Source organism: Thunnus thynnus, chromosome 22 (assembly GCF_963924715.1).
Source record: "Thunnus thynnus chromosome 22, fThuThy2.1, whole genome shotgun sequence".
Classification (NCBI taxonomy): Eukaryota; Metazoa; Chordata; class Actinopteri; order Scombriformes; family Scombridae; genus Thunnus; species Thunnus thynnus.
Window position 1 is genome coordinate 10926149 of NC_089538.1, and position 24960 is coordinate 10951108.

Sequence of the window (24960 nt, forward strand, 5' to 3'; positions counted from 1 at the left end):
CCATTAAGTTAATGAGAGGTGCTCAGGCTTTACTCTTGTTAAAAGTTTGTAGGTGTCTGCCACTATGTTTGCTTGTTGTGTGCACAAAGTTGATGTATTGCTCATTGAAACAATAACCACTTTGTCAATTGATCTTAGTCCCACAATGGCCACATTTAATCAACGTCATAGTTGAAGTATGGAGGAAAGTTGAGTTGGAAGAGAGAACCAATTCTAAGATAAAGATTTACAAATTGCCAAATGTTGTATTTTTCTTGTAAACGTGTTGTTTTCACAGCTGTTCCTATCTGCTTTACATTCACACCTATAATATTTCAAACTTCAAATTTTAGCGATAAAGTGCATTTTTCAGACGGTACATAGACCATGCATAAATAACAGCACAAGAAAAAAGGGTTGGTTGTGACAACTTATCTTGTGTAAAAGCACTGTATTAACAACTATCACAAGGAATGATGGAACAGTCTAATGTGAGAAAATATGCTTTCAAAGGTGCTCATTCAAATGGAGAAAGACAGGGAGGAGGGGAAAAGGAATTAATTGTACAAGGTAGCTCCTGTCCAGGCTCCCTTCAGCCTGTCCAAGGTCGAATAGACAATTAGTCGATTCTACAGTGAGTCAAAAGTATACCTGATCAAACATAATAGCCAGAAGCAAGCCTAGGAGCATAGATGCGTGTTGAATATAATAATTGGATGTGACAATCCATGCGAACTAAAAAGCAACTCCTGTGAAATTGCAATGTATTCTTAAACAAAGTGCTCAAGAGATCATAATTTAGCTGCCCTTTAAGAAGTCAGAATTGTTCTCATGCTGTAGTATGTAATGCTCCTGGTTATTATGCTTTAAGTATAAAAGAAGAGAGTGCATACATTCCCAACTGTAAATGGTGATTCCTGGGTCAACATTATCATTTTACAAAAACAGGATGATGTAATTCTGAGGTCAGTAAAACCCTAGCATTTATGTCTGATTTACCAAACTGTGAAAAACAGATAAAAATGAGGCTGGATCAAATGTACTGTCAAATGGGTACTTTCACCAAACCCATCTTTCCCCTTCTACAGAATACGTATGTTACATGATGCTAGCCCGTAACTCCAGTGGAGGCAGCTGATATGACTCCAGGCAGTGCATTTAAAATTAATGATCTGTTACAAAGGTTTCTGGCCTTTTGAATGCATTCTTGCTTAGCCCAGAAATGTAATTTACAGCTGCTTTGCGCACTCATGCTCATCTAGAATGGCCACAAAGTCATGACATCAACGGTGAGGTATCTAAAAACTTTTCTTGCATAGAACTTGAGATGAGGATGCCGAAAAAAAGAATAATAAATAAGAGCACTTTTGCATTCTCAAGCTCCTTGTACCTCTCAGCTATACCCTCATTTGCAAAGTGAATTACCATTGTGATGATAAATACTGTTAAAGAAGGGAAATTGAACACATTTGCTAGCTTGTGATTAACAGCTCACGTCAACAGAGCTGCTGCAGCATTTTCCTTACAAGGCTAAGAGACCAAAATGAAATCAGATTAATCACCATTTAATTTAAGCCAAGACATGTTTGATGTACGTTTTTTGGAGGTTAGGTTATTGGCGAAGTGTTAAAAGTAAAGAATGAAATAATTAATCAACTGGGTCCAAGCTGTTTGCTAGTTTTTTCCACGTGCTATGTTTCCAGTTCCGCGAACAGTCGGGAGGTTGGGTTTCAACTTACTTTGGTTACATAAATAATCAGCAAGGAGCTAAGTCATTACTGCTTTGAGCTCTGAGCTCCATCCTGAAAAGACTGGAAATTGGGAAAGTTTGGTTTGCTTGTAGTTCGTTTTATGAATGACTGTATGGGGGTTAATGTACTATATGCTGATGACTTGAACATGCACCAAGCTACCCTGTAACATATTTGAAAGTCAAAGCTGAAAGGTGAAATTAGCAGAAAAAAGGTTTTTACACAGATTTTTTTCCTCCCCGCTTCCTTATTCTAACTCACTGAGAACTGCAATCTCAAGGACAGTCTAAGACAAGGGCAGTTGCTGCTTTACAGAACCATACTGTATATTCAACAATGGATCTACACATTAAATGAGATGGAAGTGAGGGAAATGCTGAAGTCACCTTCTAGAGAAGTGCTGAGCACTGGTGCTTGGTATAAAAAGACTCCCAATGACAATTTGCACACATTAGCCAATGCTGGGCTATCAGGCCATATGAGTGTATGGTGCCAAGTATGAGAGGAGTATAAAAAAGGACATTGGCTCTAAAAGTACCTCAGTGAGCAGATTTTTGCTGAAGACATAAGGCCACTGGACATAAACTCAACCCATTAGTAGATTATATCTATTGATCACTCATACAAAATACGAGCCCAGGTGAAGTCACATTTTCCTGGTATGACAACAGTGGCCATTTCGGTTTCTAAAATGTTACTTGAGTGCAGCATAAATTCAGCGTGGTTGTCATACTGCAGATGCTGCCAATACACACACACACACACTCACACCCTCTGTTCACCCTAATGTAAACTTCTCACCTGCTGTGGTGTAATGACTTGAGTGACAAACTCAAGTAATGTCCTCCTTGTTTGGGTTCTAATTAAATAAGCCTAATTGAGTCTCAATAGATAAACGTACCATTTAAACACAGTCTGTTACCATTTACATTTTTGCTCAGTTAGCACTACACCAAAGCAGCTGTGTGTGTGTGTGTGTGTGTGTGCATGAGTCTGAGGTGATATTTACAAGGTGGACTAATGCAGTTACATCCATGGAGTGAGTTTCATTAGAATGATGGGGGCAGACAGTAAAACTACAGCCCGGATGTCTGCTTGAGTTTAACATCTTCTCAAATGTTGACAACTGTAACTCCAGAAATTCAAATTAAAACCTTCTTCCTCTCTGCTGCATACCACATATGTGACACAGTCTTTTACTCTAGTGAATGATAAACTTTCAACTACGCAATTACACAGTGGGGTGTTGTTGCCAGATATTGATACTCTGCCAATACTGTATTCACTTAAAAGTGCAGTAACAGCTTTACAGCTTTAAGTAGATTTTATCTACTGATGATATGTTATGATGATACTGATATTTACATAGTGGGCTGTATACAATATTGCAAAATTAATGACATTATCCATTAAGCTGTAAAACAAAAGCAACATAACAGGCAGGAAATGGAGTGTATATCTGGCTGACAGCATTAAGTGAATTGTAGATGCTGCTTCATGTCACTGAAATCACTTTTGGCTCCAAAATCACCCAATAAGTACAAAGGAATTTGAAGAGAAAATAAGCCTTTGTTGCACTGGACTTTCCAAGTAAAGCCATAAAAACATAAACCTTTCCGGTCACATTCTGGCTTTAGTTCCGTGGTTGCTGCACAGGGATTGGATTCGGTCCGACCCCTTTCTTCCCAAGCGGAACAAGACTTTTCACCCCGCGGTTGAGGTTATTCTTCAGGGAAAATCCCAGCAGGCCATAATAAGATATATTTGTTGGAAGTATTTGAGTGGATACAATCTCCTCAAAGAGGCTGTCACAGGTCACTTGCTGCAGCAGCACAGTGGAGAAAGTGAGTGTCAAGATGTATTGTTATTTGGGAATCCCTCTTCAGCCAAAGATGCTGGATTATGGAAGTGTGGGAATGTGGGGCAGATGTCCTCAAGAATGACACTCCTACATTTTTATACTCCTTTTCCCCTCTGCCCTTAAGATCATTTTGCCCAGTTTAGGAATCAATCTGATTCTTGCTACTCCTCTCCAGATAAGATTTCAGCAAGCACAAAAAAAAAAAAAACAGGCCAGAAAACATTACCCATGGAGTGTGACAGCAGTGCTTATTTTTCTCAGCAGACTGAGCCAAAGCCATTTTTCCCACTACACCATAGCATATAATTTGAAGTTGAGGGACACTGATTAAAGCTCTTTCCACGCTCAGAAATCCAAAAGAAGTGAGAAAGAAGATAGGAGAATTTAGCAGGGTTAGGGTGCTAATCAAGTTAATTATACAGCACTCTTGCTGCTCACAGGGACATCATTTGGCATTGGGTAGTTTCATGACTGCCGAATGCATTAGCTGACCTGGAATGAATTAGGAACTAGTGTTTCATAAACTAGTAAATATTGATTAACAGGGGAAAGAAACTCATGCATAGAATATAAGGTAAAGGATGACTTGGAGTGCATTAACATCTTAGAAAACACCATTCAAAGTTGGCCCCTCCTCCCCAGCCCAATGAGTGAGAGAGAGAGAGAGAGTGGTAGTCAAGCGAGCTAGAGTGTGAATGAAGAGAGCGAGTGGTGGTGGTGAGAACGGAGCTGTGAATCGGAGTAATAAAACGTTATTTTCTGATTGTTTAACAGCGGTTACGTTGTAAAGCACAAATAAACACACCCATTCTCTGCTCTGCGTTTGCATGTGTCGGTCAAACAGAAACACGGACAGCAGAGGAGCAGCACACAGCAGCTCTCTGCACACAGCGTAGGAGAGAGATGGAGAAGCAGAGGAAGCACTGAATCAAATAAAGACACAGTGATGTTACCTAGTCGCTACACTACAAGTCCCGACCTCACACCCTGCGCACTGTTATTGGCTGGGGGCTACACACCCACTGTCCAAAGGTTGACACCCAGAAACGTCCGGAACACAACAAGATAATAAGAAAATAATAAATTACAGGCAGAGGGCAGAGTCTCTGCAAATACATAAACCACCACACACTTCTAGTGGGAGATGATTGAGAGGGATTACTTTTGTATAAGTCTATACATGGTTTTTTAGCAAAATCCTACACCTTTAATTTATAGTCTGTCAGAGAAGACATTTGGTCTGGCATAAACTTTTTGTCAAAATGACACATTGTTGATTTGGAGCACATTAACACTGAAACATTGTCTATTATAATTTGTTTACAGTTCTCTAAAAATTTGTCACAAGCCTAGTTAATACATCCGTTCAGAGACGACCTGGATCCTCTTCAACAAAATGTTCTTTTCGGCTCCTGTTCAACTGACGTATTCATCCCCCCCCCCACTTTGGCATTGAAGGGGGAACTGTTAATTATGCTTTTGTTTTCACACAAACAAAATTACTCAACCAAACGTAAGAGCTCTTGATTAACAAAGGCAGTCAGCAATTCCATTTGTGCCAATTCTATGACAGCATCTCTTCTATTTTTCTCTTTTCCTCTCTCTAATGTGTCACCACTTTCACCCACATCATTGTTGATTTCCTTGCTCTACTTACAAGGTACACTTTACGCTGTGGTAAAAAGGTGTTCTTTTACAATCTTGTGCCTAATGATTGACTGGTTCTAAATCTGAGCCCACCCCTTGCTTTATCAGCCACCAGCAGCTTGGTTAAACTATCTCAAACCCGGACACAGAGTTGCTTTACTCAACACTCCATCCATCATTCTGCCAATAAACTTGTCCTCACGTTAATTTTTGACCATGGGCTAGGACATTTTAATATTTGTTTTGCTTGTTTCAAGTGTAAAAACACAGACATTTCACATTGTTGTAATTTAGTGGTATGAAAAGGGACCTTGGAATCATGCTCTTCAAAGGAGCTATGTCATGTACACTCAGCCCTGGGTTATACTGTATGCAACAGTTTTTGAAAAATAGTTTTGCACACATGCCAAGAAAATGTTGTCAGATTATGGATAGCATTGCCTTGGGGAGAATACTTTGGATGAGGTAAAAGTGACGACCCTTGACATGAAGGGTGTAAAGTATCATGCATGGGTGGCAGGTTTAGGCAGTCATTTAGAGGGCAACAAGTCAGACTGTAAAAACACAGTATAAAGGTACAAGCGCATCATTGTTGACCAAAAAGAAGAAATGATGAATTGAGATGTCTAAATTCCCCCTAAATGCCCTCTGAGAATCCAAAGCCTGTATTTATCTCATTGATACATTCCAGTGCTGTCTGGCACATATGTTGTCCAGTCTAAATAAGATTAGGTTTTCCCCTAGAGCTTCCTTTGAGCCAGATTTCCCAAATAAGCCTCCTGGCACCTGCATTGGGCTGATATTGCTTAAGTAATCCAATAATGGAAAACAAAATGCTCAGCACTTCCTTCTTATAAAGCACACACTAGTGTGTGGTGGGGGGACAACTCTGAAATTCACCTTTCCAGGGCTTTTTCTGAAAGCGTTCACAGACTGAACTGAACTCCAACTCAACCTTCAAATTGTTTTAAAACATGGCATGTCTCTGGACTGATGTGGTTTTTATGATTGCCCAGACTGGAAAAGAGATCAAATGTGAGAGCATGTCCCAATTATATGCCTGAGGCCACAGTTCATTACATTCCCAAGCCTTAGACGAGCTGACTTGAGAAAATGTTAAGTGGCAAAGCATGACTGCTTTCCAGTTTAGGTTTACAAATGCGTCTGTGCAGGACTCCCAGGTCAGAACTAATGTAGTTGTCTCTAGCAGAGTGCTGGAGAGTTCATGTTTGCTATGAAAGCTTATGATCCATTTACCTCAACTGAGGATACAAATAAATATTTCAAAGGGATTCTGTCAGCGATCACCAAATTTTCTATGTGTGTGTGTGTACACCTGCATGTGTAGAGGTCCTTTTTATAAAGAAAAAGTCATTTAAAAACTGTCTCACAGATGTAGGGTAAGATGATTGTAGGCAAAAAAATAAAATAAAACATAAAAAAGCTTTATCCACTCAGCATCAGTCACATATTTTTACAGATGTTCCACTATATGTTTTGTGCAGTGAAAAGGGAGGCACTGTAGTGAAAATCCGTAATAAAAGTGAAGCTGGGCTGAGGTAAATATGCTTTGCTTTAGCTTATTAGTTGATTCTACAGGTGTAGAGTTTGCTAATGAATATTACGGTGAATGTGCCACAGTTGGCTCAAACAGCCAATTCCAATTTGCTGTAATAGAGTTTTAAGAGGAACAGGCCCACTCCAACACAAAGTGACATTATGTCTCACTCGCTTGGTACCTCTAAAAGGTAGTTCAGTAATTCAACAATTTACAAATACTGTCATCAAAAACTGCCGAAGCCCGAGGCCAGACAACGAGGGACCGTCTAGTATCCACTAAAATTTTATTTTACCCTTGTTGCCTAAAGGAGCCACAAAGGAATGGATTTGTGAAATGCTCTCCTGTGTATTCCTTAACTCTCCTACGATGATGAACGTTGGAACGAAATATAGGAGGGGGAAGGTGAAGGCGCAGAAAGCTCTCTCAACCCGGGGTTCATGGCACTCTGTCTTGGTGAAAAATGGCATCCTCTCCCCCTTTGCCCTGCACTGATTGTTTCTTCCATAAATCCCCTTTGAGATTGCATAATTAATTGAATGCTGCTTATTTGTCATTAAAAACCCTCGCCTAATGCCTGAGATTATGAGAAAACCATTGTAAAGTCAATCTATTAATCATCAGGCCCCCCCCCCCCTAGAAAACCCTTCACAGATGAACAATCCCAGCAATTCCTCATTCTGAATGACATTGGAGAACTAGTTGTAAAACTCTGAGTCTACATACTGGTGTTATGGTAAAAGATTTCATAAAATAGTGTAACATTACTTTCAAACACTTAAAAATAATAATTTATCTCCTAACAATTTCACATCCCACCTTGAAAACCTGGTGCACAGGTGGTTAAAGCACTTTTATGTTTCGCTATGCAGAGACACCATTGGAAAACACATGATTTGGACGCTTTTGGGATTGACTTTTATAGCCTCCATCATCCCCTTTAAGACTGTATTGGCAAGCATAATGTAAAAAACACTACTCAGAGGCAGTTATTGGGAATTCGGGTGGAGTTCGATAGAATATGGTGGGGAAACAGCATCCAGGTCAGAAATTTCTGGAGTTTTACTTTCTGCCTAGTATTCCTCCAAGCTTGCCATCCCCTATAGACATGTTTTAAGGCCATCGCTGCTGGGGCAGATTGGATCAGTCAAGCAGAGGGCATGCAACAGAGATGTACACCACTCCTGGCAAGGCACCCCAACTCTCCCTAGGCCCCATGTCATTCATAAACATGACGGATTAGCTGTGATATTCCTCCATTTACAACATAAGCGAGGAGAGTGGGAGGAAGAGAATGAAAGCAGAGAGAGAGAGAGTGTTAGTGTCGGATGCCCCTTAGGGGTAGTGCTAAAATGGATGGGTATAAAGGGAGATGAAAAGGAGAGATGAAGCAGGAAGGGTGGAGAGGGGGCCTTTCTCTACAGGCCTGGCTGGGCAAGCAGCAAGGCAGGCAGGAAGCCAAGCACAAAGCTCCATTTACGCTCAGATGACCCCCCACCCCCACCACACCTTCTTGCTTTACAGACTACACGTCAACTCAGCCAGATGTACTGTTCTGAGTAAAGATCACCTAGGGGGAAGGTGGGAGAAGAAGGCAAGATTTCCCGACCTCTATTACCCATAATCATGTTTTTTTTTTTGTTTTTTTTCCCATTGTTCCATAGTCTTTTGCATTTGGCTTTCTGACTTCCTTTCGCAGCTCATTTAGGACTTTAAAAGATGTGTGATGTTAAAGACTCTCCCTCGATCCGTCTTTGTCTGTCTCCCGCCTTCTTCGCCTTCTGTCCCTCACCCTCCCTCTTCAGGATTTCACTTTGCATATTCCATTTGCTGGTTGTTACCTTGAGCAATGATTCCATTTACTTCAGAAAACAGTGCCCCATTTATTTAGAGTTGGGGAAAGAAAAAAACTTCCGCATTTGTCATCTTATCTGCCATCAGCATTTTTTTTTTCTGTTATTATTAGTAATATTCAAAGAAGGAAGGCGAAAACTATTTGACAATGCTTTGAGCTATTTGCCAGACACAAAGCTTATATGCATGTTGCTTATTCTCTCTCAACTCTCTCTGAACACACCTTAGGAAGCCTCTTTTATTTTTATTTTTTCAAGCTTTTTTTCTTAACAGCCCATCAACCCTCATTTGATCCTCTTGAGCGCATTAAGCATTCACAAATAAAGAGGACGTGGCACAGAATATATAAACAACCACACGCTACCTTCTCCTTTGAGACGCCTCGATTCTCACTGACGCTCCTGTCAATTTGAAGTATATGCTGCGAGACATCTGTTCTGTTTTTATGTTTCAGCTTTTTCATTGTATATTTACCCTCTTACCACCCACTTGGGATGACTATATGATGTATGATGTTTCAAAGTTTAATAAAGTATATGTTTGTGTGCATCAACCTGTCATCCTAAACAAATATCACTGAATAAAACTGAACTATTTAGCTTGATTCTTTTGTTTAATCTGTGCAGGGGAGGCTGATAAAGGCCAAGGCCAGAAGCTGGAGCCAGCAGGGGCTCAAGAGACTATCAGCCAGCAAGTGAGTCTTCCTACAGGGCAGGAAAAAAGACAGAAGGGAAAACTGCGAGACACTAAGTTGCTTCATTAACATTCATGTACTTTACATCCAGAAGCAGGTGGGTCAGTTTGATCAAACAGGCGTTTCTTATATTTTGGCTTGTCACATGGCATATTATGTGTGTATTTACAGGCTAGATATGTTAAGAAGGGTATTCGTTTGTGTATTACTTCACTATCAAGAAAGCATCCCATCAGCTGTCAGAATGCTTCCACAAAATCCTCTGAACTTTAATCACTTTTAGCATTTTGTGCATGACAGTGCCAGATATCTTTATGGGTCACAGCCGGGACTCTTCCATTCAAACATGGTATCATCAGACTCAGACGAGTACTCTAGGAGACATGCCGCATAAATGTCTAAGGAAACCAACTTCATGTAAGTTAACTTCCTCCTGAGAAAGGCAAAACCTAGCACCAGCCATTTCAATAATTTGTATGGCTAAGAGCTTGTTACAGGAGAAGGGAGTATAGAGATTATTCATGCTTGCTAACATCCGGCAGAGAAAGGACCTCTTGGCTCTCAAAGAGCCCTAATGGAAAACGGGGTTATGTCAGGCTTTTCAATTCTAGCAGACAGGCATTTTCCCCAGAAGTGACTGTAGGGAACGATGGGTGTCACAGCAGGAAGTGCATTAGTTTATTATGGAAATAACTATATTGAGGCCACATGTTTTGATATGTGACAGCTGGGTTTGAAACTGATGAAATTGAGAATATGTGAAGTTCTGTCCCCCTTATCAGTCATGCAGCCTTAAAACATCTGATTAGTCAGTGCATTCATATTTGCTGTACAGAATATTATGTAAACTATAGACAACAAATTACACCCAAAAATCAATTCTTGCCACATCGCTTTTCTTTTTCCAAAGTTGTTTGGTTGTAATTAACACCGTAATGCGGCTCGAAAAGTTTCTCAAGATCATTAGATGCATTAAGGATGACCCTGGAGTACCCAATTAATCTAGTAGAAAATGGTTTTGAGTGCAGCTAAGATCAAAGTTAGTAACATTAGCACCCCTTGACTACCTGGCTCAGACTTGCACACATTCTCCTCATTTTGTGACCTTGTGTCCTACTGTATCTCCTCCAGCCAGTGGAATACCACAGAATAAAATCTTATCCACTAAGGCTTCTGCCACACAGTGTGTACATACAGCACAGCACAGCACATGCTGCACAGTATCATGTAATGTGCATGAATATTGAGGTAGCTAAAAGATAACAATAAAAAAAAAATCAATAAAATGTCTGATCTCACAACACAAGCACAAAATTGTTGCTTTAGAGTTGTTTTTGACCAAATACCTACAAAACTAATCTCATTCCTATCAGCCCTGGTTGTACCATGTGTCTAGCAAATGTTAGCATGCTAACACACTAAACTACATAAGATGGTGAACATGGTAAACAGTATATCTGCTTAATATCAGCATGCCTATACAGCCTCACAGAGCTGGTAGCTTGGCTGTAGACTCCTAGTCTTGTTTATATTCTCCCACAATTGTCTAAAATGGATGAGGCAATCAATAAGAAATAGCTATATTAATAATATGTACTGTAGTTGTTGGCTATATACAGTACATGAGTAAATGTAATGTTATATCAAAAGATGTGAATTGCCAAACATAATATGAAGTGTCTAACCTTTCTTTACCCTATTTGGTCATTTACTAGACCTGTTTGAACGCATTTCCATAAGACGTGAAAAAACAATTTGTATTTTAAAATCACTCAGCACCTAGTTATGCTGCCAGCACTGTGGGGTCACTGCAGAAAACACTGGCATCTAAAGCTAGTGAAGGGAAAAAACACATACCTCATTTGCCTGAATCAATAATTATTAATTTAGGAGACTGTGTTTACTTCTAATAAAACAAATACAGAGCCGCAACATGTGCAGAGTTATCTATCATATTCAGAGTGCAGTCCAAGCACCTTTTGTGGCTCGAGCAGATGTTTTCTCACACACCGCGCAGGCTATAAAGTCTAACATCCATCTTGTTGGCAGCGGTTTTGTCTTAAATCATCCTGTATACTATACAGATACTGATTGGCTCCCACGATTAGCCACGCAGTAAGATATAGGTGGGTGGGGGGTGATTTATTTATTTTTTTTACCGTGAGGAGATCGATTCCTGTGATGACAGTCAACTCCATCTTTTTAATTACAATAATGAATAACATGTCATCATCTGCTCCATTTTTGTGACATATGAGAGAATAAAGTTGGGGATTGAGGAGAGTAGCATCAAGTCAGTATTGGCCAAATCCCAAGCAATAGCTCTGCCTATGGATATTTTATGAAACACCTAATGGATGTGAAGATAACTGATAGTATGTGAAGTTGGTTGCACTCAGTCACTATATGTCCCATCATGCTGAGAGAGAAAAAGCATTTGTCTGTTTCTGAGCAAAACGTGCAAAGAACACTTAATGACTATTTATTCACTGTATTACTCAACCTGCTAAAACACTGGTAGCTTTGGAAACAGTAGATGCTGACAGGGGAAAACAAGTTTAATAGTCCAAAATACTATAAAACGATAAATCAGTGTCAATTGTACCTTATAGTGGACAACCACTTGGGTCATACCACTCCTTCAGACATATAAATACTGGTTCAAGTAGTTTAGAAGACCTTTGTTTTATATTTGAAAAAAAAAAAGAAAGCGTTTTATTCCTACAGTGAGTCAGCATGTTTCCACAGCACCATTTTTTGGGGCGAAAAATATATTTTTCTAACAAAATTGAGTGTTCCATGTGGCGGCTCAGGTCTTCCCATCAATAAAACTCCCGCCAGTATACCAGAGAATTGTATGGTAGCTTCTGGCCCCCTACGTGTTTCGCCTTTTTGCAAGCCACTGATCACAAGCACAGTAATTTTACAATGGTCACATGCTTCATCCCCACTGCATCCCTTGCTCCAACAGTCCGAGACAGCTGACAAAGCATTTATCTTCCCAAGCAATTTGTACATGCAGACCAGCTTTTGTTCATCCCTCTCGTGCTGTACTCTACTTGTTAGAAGGAGGGGACTATGCATTGAAAAAATTGTGCATGTACACAGAGATGCTAAATGGTGATTAGGAATGGGCATTAAGGTACATTTTTAATTATTATCATCAGTATGGGGCTTCTTTCCTATCTTTATTCAAGAGCGTGGTCTTTCAATTTGAGAGCATGTTTTATTGATTTCACCATCAGATTTTGTAATTCTTTCCCTCAAACTCCTGCCCTCACACTCAAATAGTCCCTGCTTGCGCACAGATTTGCTCTGCTTCTGCTCAAACTGTATACTTGGACTGAGATATATTGCTGCTTACATAGATTTCCTGCTCCAGCTTCAGCCCTTCTCCTCACACTCAGGCTGCTTCTGTGCGCTCATGAAACATCTACTCTCGTATATCTGCTCTGCTCTCAGATTTTTTGTGCATTAACCCTGTCAAAATTCCCCAACAAATAGAATGCCAGGTGTAATGTTGACCAAAGAAATGATCCCTACCTCCTTGTGGGGGCGTTCGCTTTACTTCTTATAGCGTCCCATATGGGCGGTTACTCTTTAACTGGGTTCATCCACTCCCACCCTCCAGGGCTTTATTAAATGTACTTCCTTTGCTTTCTTGTACGCCATTTGGAATAAAAGGACAGTTAATGTATATACCAGTGTTGGTACTTTTTCTCTTATAATTGCTGGCCAACATAGACTGTCAAAGTCAGGGACCTCAAGTAAGTTTTTATTTTAATGGTGCTATTACTAGCAGGGGCTATTTGAGTGCGAGGGCAGGGTTCGAGGGAAAGAATTACAAAATCTGAATGCAAAATCAATAAATCATGCTCTCAAATTAAAAGACCTCACTGTTGAATAAAGATACAGCAGGAAAAAAAAAGCCCCATACATCAGTCACCCCTCATTTTTTTTCTATCGATTTTTGTTCTAAAAGCACAGTGTATGTTGGCAAGCATCTTATGGATATCCACTAACTCTCACCAGTTGATTTGAAACTTGGCTTAGAATATAAATGAGCCTTTGGTATCCTTCATTAAGTGTGGAAAGCATTTTTTTTCTGGTAACAATGACAGAAGACTGTGTGCATATATTGTCTATGAATAATCACTGATCATGTAGCAGCCCTTTCATTGTATGTGGAACAATCCGTCTCAGCTACATGGCTTTGACCGTGCCATTGCACCATTCCATACAAATGGAAATGATGCATTCTGTTTTTCCGTCACAGGAGAGCGGCTTCCCATTTTCCGCTCCCACTGTCAAGTTGTGCACAGCTGCATAAGTTTGCACGCTTGTGTATGGGGCACAGGAAATGGCTGTTGACAGCATAATGGGAGTATGAGGATGCAATATAAATCCTTAATCATGTCTGAATCATGAACTGCAGCACTCAAATGCACACATCATTCTGCAGGAAATACTGCAAGCAGAGAGTCTAGGCTCTGTGAGGTATTTTGGCCTATTTTAGGATATTTCTTTTGTTTTCTCATTGTTAAAAGCATATGAAAGATTTCCAAATTATGCCAGGTATTCTGTGTTAGAGGCTGTCCATGACTATACGTGTGTATATAAGAAAATATCTTATGGAGACATCCATAAATGAGATCAAATAGGCTAACACTTCACTGAAATCATATTCCACCCATGACACCCTAAAACGTGCTGCTTCTTCATTTCTCAATCCCTTCCTGCCATTTTCAATTACGAGCCAAATCAAGACGAACTTAATTCAAAGACACAAGTTGCATATGAGTCGGGTAATCTCGTAGTTAATCAAAACAGAGGGCGCAAAAAAAGTGCAATAAGGAAACCCCGTACCTCATGCCGCGGCCTGGCAGATTTGATTCGGAACATCATTACGTTTCAGGGTTCGCCTTTCATGCAAATCGCTTCTCTAAGCCTAGAAGTTCATTACTAATGGCGCTTCCCATCAAGTTGGAGGCCCATCCGAATACTAATATCCCCCCAGTAGTTTGGATTTTTCACCTCGAGTCCCCTCTCTTCATAGCATGGCAATTACAGCAATGTGCTTTTCCTTCATGGAATTAGGCGTCACCCCCTGTGGCGAGCTTTCCACAACAGATGCTTTGCAGTCATTTCCACAGACCATTGGTGCCCAAATGAACTAAACGAATAGTCACTTTATATGTATTAGACCTGATGTAGTCACACCCATCTTGGTTTGTTTATTTATTTATCTCTCAAATCCTGTATCACAAATACAGTGTGCAAGTTTAGTATTTCTCCACTAAAAGGGCCAAAAAGGAGAGAAATTATTTTTGTTGGTCATGGTGATAGATTGAACTTAAGAAAATGTGCAGGTGCATTTTTTCAAATAGTAGTTTATGTCATGTGGAACGAGGAGTAGCAAACCAGCAGTGCAGTATTTATTATACTATACGGAGTGTTTTTGGAAAAAAGGAAGCTTTTTGGTCTCCTAAATAATATATAAAGCATCCTTGAAGTAACCTTATGTTACCTCAAGTTGCTCATACAGTACACTGCCCTCACAACGAAGTGAGTCAGCTCATGTTGGCCATTTGAATAAGAGATGACGTCCGTTGAAGTGTAAACTGAAGTTACAAAGCTTGCTATAGTTATCTTACTCTAGTAATCCTTCATGTCCTTGTCTTTGACCAGCATCATGATATTATTTTCCTTCAAAATTTGATTTTCTTAAAGACATCACTACCAGTGTGTGTTAGAGAACATTTTCTTGGTAAGACCAAACAGACCAGATGTCTAGTAAATATTTGTAATGGGTATATGTTAAATCTCTGTTGTGTCACAGCAAGAGTGACAAGGGGTGGCAAAATGAACATGTATTTATATTAAAATCTTACAGATTATAACCTAAATTATTCACAATGCCAATATTTTGTGTTTATGCGTATCTGCAGGAGGCAATGTGAGGATAGCACCAAAGCTGAGAAAGAAAAGCTTTCTCCTGTTTTTCTTTCTTTCTTTCTTTTTTTTTTTTTTTTGGGAGGGAGGGGGGCCGTGATAGGCCTCTACTCACCTTCAATACATTGATGGGAAAGGAGAGTGAGCAGAAGAGCAAAATGGAAATGGTAATAAACATGCTAATGCTAGGCCGTGGAGCCGGGAAGAGCAGCTTCAACCCATCCCTCAGTTATCTACTGGTGGGTGCATGTGTGCGTCTGTGTGTGTGTGTGCGTCTGTGTGTGTGTGTGTGTGTGTGTGTGTGTGTGTATAGGGGAAAAACACAAAGATAGAGACAGAGCGAGAGTGAAGGGGGAAGAGGAAATATGCACAATATTGCATGTGGGAGCGCACACACATACATACACACACTCACTTTGTGCTCCAGAGTAAACAGGAGAGAGCTGCATGTGAACGTGCCACCTTTCTCTTTCAATCGGCCTCTGGAGACAGTGCAAAGGGCCTTTTGTTGGCTCATTGGTGAGATAAGAAGCAGGGGAGGGAGGGAGGGAGGGGGGGGGGGGGGGGGGGGGGGGGGGCTTCAGAGGCTCGCAGAGCCAGCTTTTTTTCTATAGGATGGAAGCACCCCTCTCAATAGGAACTCATTTGCCATGTTGTGTAATTGTGGCACATAATGGAGCACACCTCATTCAGGCAGCCCAGGGCTTTTTTCTAAAGCCATTTTCTCCATTCACAGCCAAACAAGTCATGTTTTAGGGAGATATTATGCAGCCTTTTGAGCTCAGGGCCACCACATATTTGCCTTTGAATGGAATGTTGTGTGTAATCAAGATAAAATTTTGCTCAGTGCTTATTATAAAAGAGACTCTGTCAACCAACTTGATATTTGTCATCTGACTTTTATTCTCACTGCTGACTGGAAGTAAACAAAGTGTCTGACCTTTCCCGCCTGGATTGTTACACATGTTTGTGTAGAGGAGTTCTGGGTATTAACAGCCACTGGCCACTGCTACTAGAATACTACCAAAAACAATATAGGTAACCGCTAAAGAATACACTGCTTTATTTCCTACTCAAATGGATATTAAAGCTGAAGTGTAGAGATGAAAAATGACTGATTTGAAAATTATTGCTGAGCTTTTCCATTAAACCACCGCAGGCTAGGAATGGATGGCTATTTGCATAATTTAACTGGCATCTTAATTATTGTGTCAGGAATCTGTATGCAAATGACTTAAGTCACTTAGAAACGGAAACTTACTTGACTAAATGGCTAATGGACTAAATCTTATCAAGTTAGAATATACAACGTGAGTGTAACCAGAGTCTCTAATTGGGTTTGACTGCGCGGTGCGAAAGTGGGGAAACAAAGAAAAGAGGACAGGACAGACATAAAACAAGGAAATGCAAGCTTACCTGAGTTAGCTGGGAGAAAAAGGGCATGTTAGTGGTGTGTGTGTGAGTTTTTTTTTTCTTTCGGGGTTGTTGAGAAGGACCTACCACGTAAAACAGTGAGTCTGGTGGTAGCGCTCGTCTCTCCAACACTGTTGGAGGCGACGCATTCATATATGGCTTCATCTCGGGGCGTGCGTAATGGTTGAATTCTTAGCACTGAACCAGAGCCGTCATCGAACTCAATCACCTGCAGGTGCGAGAGACAAGATATGTTAAAGGAGATTTTTTTGTTCACAATGAGGGAGGGACCTTCCGCCGAACAAAAAACAACAATGTTAAAGACATTTTGGCTAACAACACTGATGGTGACTGACACAATGTGCTTCCTATAACAGAAACGAAAGCTGCTGCCTACCTTACATTGAGTCCTAGTGTTTTTGTGTTCAATTGTGAATATTGTTGTTACGGTACATGTACAAAAAGTAACTTAAGGATCTGTGAAGTATCATAATGCATATAGATATGTGTGTATGTGAGCATATTTGTGTTTTTTTTTTTTTTTTTTAGCTTATTCCTTGTAGGTAATAAAAATATCAAGTCCACATGTGTTCTGACAACTGTATACTAGTAAATCTGATGTGCATTATTTGAGAAGTGCGGCTGACTAACTTTAAGAATGGGGAAAGTAGTCAGTCAACTTTTGCTCGGATCTGCGGATGTACAGTAATATTTTTAATCCGAATCTATCCCACTCTTAAAGTTAACATTCGATCCCTTGAAAAATGCATCACACTGGATTGTGTCAATGGGACAGAAACAAGCACAAACAGTTAAAGGTGGCTTGATAAAACGGTTACGGACAGTTGTACCATGAGGTGAGATAGTGGTACAAAAGACAGAAACGATTGTATTGGACGGACGACACATAAAATGCTCACAAACAGGTGTTTATTGTAGCTTATTCAGCTATTTGGGCATGCTACATGTTGTATACTCACTGATTTTAGAAAGCCCTGTGTCATAACTCAATGTCTTTTAAGCATAGAGGTAGATTTCAATATAGATAGGCCTGACACCTCTGATTCTCGCACACACACACACACACACACACACACACACACACACACACACACACACAAACAGAGGGCTACGAACATTTTTAAAGTTCACAATATATCTGAGCATGTGTTACACGTCAACATTTCATTGGCCAAGCTATAGCGGTGTTGGCATTCAAGCTGACAGCATGTGATGGTAAAAAACAGCCTCCTTTCTCAGTCAAAGCTGAAGAGCGAATTAGAAAGGAAGTTGTGAGACTTCTAAAAGGAAATGGGTTTTTGTTAGAGGATGAGGAGGCAGTGCATGATTGAATGGGCATGGAATGGCGGCAGCCAGCAAGCCCTGTGAGGCAATGAGGGAATGAAAACTAGTGTGTTAGCATTCAGCACAACAAGCGATGCAAACACGATGAACTCTGATAAGATTAGATTTCTGTGGGCATGAGACGCAAAGAAGAGGCGGGAAGAGGTCTCCGAGCTCCATTAAGCCATTGCTGCTGTGCAGTAGCAAGCAAATATGGCATCTAGGGCAGAGAAGGGAAAAAAAAAAGTGACACTATGATAGTCCCGAGGACTGACACAGAAATTAATAGAAATCTTATCAGTGTTCTGCGATGATGTGTTATTTCTCATGGGTATTGAGCCCAAGTGCAGATTAAAGCTGACCAGAAATCAAAGCTTCAGCCAAAATAAGGAGGGTAGGACATGCATTTAGATAAAGATGCCACAAAGCAAAAGGATATTTTCGAAGTAAAAGAGCTTCTTCCCCTTTCGCTTTGCATAAAGCTGGCAAATGCGGCGTGATGCTAATGTAGGTATCTGGGTCACACCGCAAGTTGTTTTTTTTCTTCTATCCAATTGCTCTTTTCTTGTCTTTTATTTAATTACAAATCTGTCCCCAGATCTTTTGTATACTTGCTCATTAAAACGCATGCATGTTTAAAAGCCTGGCCAGCATGATTATTAGAGCCTGCTAATGCGTGGTGGCAAGTCGGGTTGAAAAGCAAGCGAGCAGGGCTTGGTGCGATGGATTATGTGAGAGCAGAGCCAAAAGCAGTGCTTAAGCATTCCCATTTTTGTCGAGCATTTTACATCAGAACAATAGACCTAATACCTCAAATCTCTGGTTGCTGACTTTCTTCCCCTTCTTGTTCCACACAATCTTCGGCCGCGGATCTCCTGTAGCTTGGCAGATGAAGGATGCCACACCTCCTTGCACGCCTGTTTGGTCATTGGGGGTTCTTAAAAACTTTGGTGGTGCTGGAGAGAGACAGAAACAGAATAAAAGATAACAAAAATAGTTAGTGAGCATGCTAAGTGTTGCAAACAAGGCAATTAATCACTCTTATCAAGCCCCACACACCAGAAAGTAACAGAGTTGCAGATTTCAGCATGTGGCTGTTAAGAGGATTGTCTTTGGAGGTCAAGACAAGAGATTGCACTGACTTTATTGTGAAAGTGGGAACAGATGATCAGTAGCTGAGATCAGGACAGAAGTCTTGGGAGTAGAGTTTACAAAACATTTTATCATGACCCTGGAAGCAAAGTATTTCTAAGTAATTGTGGAATCTCTACAAGAAAGATATTTACAGCGATAAATACAGTAAACTGACTTTTGGGGAAGAAATGTTTCATAAAAGGACAAAAATTATGTAAATGAAATGGAGAAATAAATATAAACAAAAAGCTCATGTACACCATATTTGACACTGTTCTGAAATGTGGCAGGGATTTCAGATTTCATATCGGTTATTTACACTGAGAAAAAGTTGTTGTTGTCAAGGCAGCAAACTTCTGTAAAAAAAAGATTGTTTGTTCCTTCTGTGACAGCAAAAACAGTTATTGTGATCACTTTGTGATACTGTCACAAAACAAATACAGAAACAGGTACAGAAACTGTTCCCATAAGCATTTTATTGCTCACAGCAGTGCCTACAAAGGAGGCTATAAATGGAATTACTATATTTTTCTATCCTTTTGCTTTGTAATAATTTGTTATCAGCCGGTATTTCTATGAAGTTGCTAGTGGGTAGCTAATTTGTAATGCCACCAAAGGGAGGAAATGTTGTTAAAAGAAAAAAAGCCTTAAATTTAGATCACTTTGCACTTTGTCATAAATTTATCATGGTTGAAAGGATGATTGCCAGCGAACTGGTCCTTTATGTGTCATTCAGTACTAAAAGCCATATATCTTAGCAAGCTGTTACACATCACCGTCTACATGCTGCTCCTCTGGACATAAATCATGTGCCAATTCAATTTTTCTAATAACAGAGGCTAACATTTTCCAAACTATTGCAGAAAAGCAGAAGCTTTTCTATCGGTTCAGTAGCAGACATTATATTATAATCTCTAGAAAATCACCAACTGGAACAGTGGCTGCGCCCCATGCAAATGAGACACGCACCTGATAAGGTCCTCGGAATGCTCTGATTGGCCATGTGAGCGTTCTGTTAGTCCTAATTGGTCCCTCAATTCAGCACAGCAAGTCAAGTGTAAAGGCAATGACGATAAAAATTCTAAAAATGCAGGGTAGTGGAGGTGAGAGAATAGCAGAGTGGAACAGTGTTTGCTTTGTGTGGACATGGCATGGATGTTCCCATCTACTGCGGTGGTTTAGCGACACTGTACAATAGCATTTGTTCAGGCTCTGAGCGCCACCACAGTGGCGGGAGCTACAGTACAACCCTTTTCCTGCAATTTGATTTCTGAGAATTACAGTAAAATTATCCCCCGGTATAATTTAGGTTTTGTCAATTCTCTATTTACTTTCAATTCCCAGAACTGGGCTCTGTTTTTCCTTTTTTTTTTTAACATTTTTTTCAGTACAATCAGTTCCTGTTCATGAGCTGACGTTTCTATTACAACCGCCAGCAAATCAAAAAACACATACAAGTGATTAGTAATCAAAGGAACCCGTCTCTCCCTGATGAGATTTTGATTGTGAGATTTAAATTCCAGCTTTATCATGATGATCAAGGCTCTTATAATTTCAATAGCAATAATGTCATAGCGCTAAGTCAGACCCCCCCTAGCATTTCCCTCTGAAGCTTGAGTGCCAGCTTCAGTGGGAGGTGTAGCTCCATCTGTCCCCCTGTGGAGCAACTGTTTGCCTTTTATCAATCACTTCAGCAGGCCATTAGGGGCCAAACAGCTGCAGTAATGCCAGCCATCTGAATCGCCTCATCTGTGTGTGTGAGAATGTGTGATTGTGCTTGTTCGCGTGCCTGTGTGCAGACTGATTTCCCCTCCCAGATTGTACTGCCCAGCAGCAGCAGCAGCAGCATCAGCACTGTGAGTGAGGGACAAATTAACCTGCAGGATTTGTGGAGAGGTGACATAAGATATGTGGTCAGCAATCAAAAGGGTGAACAGATAAACAGGCAAGCAGCCGGGCTTCCACTGGGCAAATGAGTCTGGGAAATCACCTGATCACCTCATGCCAGACCCCCACACATACACTCCTTAGAATTTCTCTCTTATTCATTGGCTGACAGATCTGACAGGTGGGCAGCAGACTTGACACTGTGTAATCTGTATGCGGCAAAAAGCGCCATTATATCTGCATTTGCACCTTATCTCATTGACTTGGCTGGGGTGTGGTGCACATTGGCACCCAGCCAAGAGGGTGCTGATGGGTAATTCATATGCTATTGGGGCTGTTTTCGCTCCGGGGCCATCCATTACGGCTCGGTGCGTCTCCCTACGCCGGCTGTGATAGACTGCTACGACATGTACGGGAGATCAGCACTGGAGGTGAGGGGAAGAGGGTGGGGGAGAGTCATCGCACAATGGGGAGTGATTGAGGCGTGACATAGAGGTAATGGTGTTTTCAGACATGGCCGCTGATATCACCATCATACCCCCATTTTAGGTCTGCCGCTGGCAAACATCCATTTTGGTCGACTCGTCGTATGGCTTCAGGTAGACAGAGGCTGATTGAAACCTCAGTTTTCTCAAACAATGCCACGACTAGCACCTTGACAGCAACTAAAAAAAATACGGTCTATGAACAAACATTGTGCAAACTCATGCACCACAAAGAAACCAGAGCTCTGATTTTCAGTTCATCATTTTGGAAAATTTACAGAAGCCATTATGACGCAAAAGCGTCTCTCATAAGGAGGTTTGCCTGTAACCATGTTAATTTTAATAGAAAATATTTTAATTAAAATGGGATAGCATTGGCCATAGTGTGTGGACTTTGTTTTGCCTTTAATCATATAAAAATGAATCTGAATTGTGTGAACTGCCATCCAGTAAAAGCTTCTGTTACCTCTGCTGCATATTCACATCTCCTTTGAGAGGTAACCATAATCTACATGAATTAATACAGCAGCTAGGCATGAATTAATACTGCAGCTAGGCACCTGTTAATCCAGTGCTAAGCTGTCGCCAGCAAACAAATGAGAAGTGTAAAGCCTGTCACAAGTTAAAAGGTTAGTGACGCGGACCTCTCCCTGTTCTCCTGGAGGTCATTATGTAACCTTGTTCACATTTGCTGCTACTGGAAAGGAAGAAGCATCCCCCCTGCTCTGCTTTTCATGTTAATAATTTGGTGGCTGACTGAAAGCTTTCACTGTTCTTAAGAAAAGTCATGACTACAGGACAGAGGGGGCAGACTGTTTCATGGCTGGGGGTATATATTTTTTAATGGATAGACATAAATGGAAATTGGAAGCCTTTCACAATGTGGGCGCTCCAAATATAGAACCTTAACAGGAAATGTATTATTATTGCTGTTACTGTCTGCTATCCTTCTTATAAATTGTTACCCCTTTTGAGGTCTTCAAACTAGTTTTTAAATAAAGTGGTCAGATTAATCAATCAGGTTCCTCTGGGTGATTATCCTAAAATGCTGTTACCACATTTTGCCAGTCACTTTGCACTTGGTCCTTTCTCCCCCAAATCTTAGGCTAAGTGTCACTTTATTGAATCTCTCAAAAATGTTAGTGTTCAAAAGCATTGCACAGGTCTATATGATTAACCTCTTTAACATGCAGCAGTTTACTAGAATCGTTAACTTTTCAGTAGGAGTATGCATTTTGAAAACATTATCAGACAGTAAAAGAGTTAAGTGTGAAATGTCTGGTAACTGTGTTTGTTGACTTGAACTGGCAAAGCAAACAATATCAGACCTAGCAGGAATAGGGAAATGGCTGTTAGCAAAGAAACTTGACCTAAAATCAAAATGCCCAAAACAGTTTATCATTGTTTCTCCCAGATTAACCCTAACCCTGATCCTAAAACCAAACCAAAACGGATTTCTTAACTGAAAACTAATTGGAACTCAGGAAATAAATCCTGCAACAAAAATTGTGAGACACAAAACGAAATTCTATAATGACTCAGAAATTAAACAAATTCTAAAAATCTGTGTTTAGCATATATTACATATTCTGGTTTGGTATTTCTTCGATTGAACGAGCCGTGATTTGAAAGCCTCTGCTCTGAATATGGTGAACTGAGTACCTGTTGCAGGGTGAAACTATAAGTCAAGTGGACTGTGTAACTCAATATTGAGCCTAATGATATCTTGTTTTTCTATCATAAGTGCCATGCCATTGGTCCAATGGCCCATTCAAAAAATCCTGAAGACCAAAGGTAACTGCCCCGAAGGCCCGTTGCTCCGAAAATACACACTCTCCCTTGATGTACAAGTGAAAATTTTAACCCTAACCATGATCTTTCCTTAGCCCTAACCAAGTTGTTTTTGTTGCCTAAACCAAACCAGACCTTAAAGGGGCCATATTATACCCCTTTTCCACAAGTTAATACAATTCCCTGGGGTCTTAATACTGACATGCTTTTGCTTTTCTGTCCCCTGGTCCTTAGCTTTGCTTAGCTTAGCTTAGTTTAGCTGGGTCCTGGCCACTGCTTGTGAGAAAAAACATGGAGGACCTCAGGAAATTTAGTGGGTGGAGACTCAGATAGAGGCATGGATGGGGGACCGTACAATTTCGATGAAGACCCAAGAGATGTAAGAAGGGGCATAACATCTGAATGGCTTGTTGAATCACGAGAGTACAGTGCAAGCCAGCGACACCAAACTGAATGACTAATTTCACAGTTTCTGTGTTAGTAGGCACACCAGAGACCCAAATATATACGCTCAAGCACTGAAAAAGAGAGTTTTTCATAACATGGCCCCTTTAACCACAGTGTTCTCACTAGGGTTGGGTACCGTTCCCATTTGAACCAATACCTGTTCCCGTACCTTGAATTTGGTACAGGTACCCATTGGTACCTTTTTTTGGTATTTTACTCTCTTTGTAATAACAAAGTAACAAAGAGACCATACGTACGTCATCCATATGTTTAGTAGGATTATGCTAGGCTAACAGTCCGTCACCTGTGTGAATTTATATCCACGCTGTGACATTTTTCAGAACACACAAACACCGTAAACACACCTGTCACCTGCCCACCACGGTGCTGTTAAACGCATTAAGTCTTTCTTTCGGAGTCATATTAAGTCATATGTTTTGATTTACGTTATGATTTATACATTATCTGTTAAATTGAGCAATATGTTAACAGAGTCTGGAAAGAAGTAAGAGTATGTATTTTTGGAGCAACAAGCCCTCGGAGCAATGGACGTTTGTTTTTGGGATAACGGGTCAACATTTTTCAGACTATTGCTATTGGGTGTTGGAATAATGGGCCTTCGTACCAATGGGCAGTCCCCCAGTCATCATGCCGAACTCAAAAGGATACTTGGGTTCAGAGCATCTTGCAAATCTGTACTCATTACAAGTTTGTTTGATATTGGCTTAACTCACAGCCAAACATTGCATTTAAATAGTGTTCTCAAGAGATCAGAGTCTGGGTTTCATTCATAATGGCCAAAACTTTTCAAGTCATCAGGACTCTGCCATAGACTAAAGTTTGATCTGCCAAGCCATTAAAGAGCATGAATCAAAGAGTGGAGAGAAGAACATTAATAAACCGACTTTCAGTTGGAACCTCTATTTGGCGCAGACACCAGTCCAAGACGGCTCGGTTTTCACAATTATACTGACTGACATATTCAATTTCATTTGCATGAAAGGGGCCATTTCCTCTCTGAATCTTTAACTTGCAGGGTGAGTTGGGGTTGTGGAGGGTGATAATTAATCCTAACACATTGGGTGGCAGTCTGCAAATACCCTGCTCCATTTTGGACATACGGGTGAAAGAAAGGAGCATTTAAAGATGCCATTAACCTCATT

The 24960-nt window shown here is 40.5% G+C and overlaps 1 protein-coding gene across 13 annotated transcripts in view; it reads right to left on the bottom strand.

Moving 5' to 3' along the window:
- The window catches only part of LOC137174637 (receptor-type tyrosine-protein phosphatase delta-like), a 369722-nt gene that overhangs the window by 55722 nt on the left and 289040 nt on the right, over nucleotides 1-24960 (bottom strand). For all 13 annotated transcript variants that reach the window (XM_067580052.1, XM_067580050.1, XM_067580055.1 and 10 more), the window contains 2 exons: nucleotides 18864-19009; nucleotides 16797-16938 (listed from right to left, as the gene is read on the bottom strand). In XM_067580052.1, the coding sequence (XP_067436153.1) occupies nucleotides 16797-16938; nucleotides 18864-19009 (288 nt within the window). The remainder of the gene's footprint in view (nucleotides 1-16796; nucleotides 16939-18863; nucleotides 19010-24960) is intronic.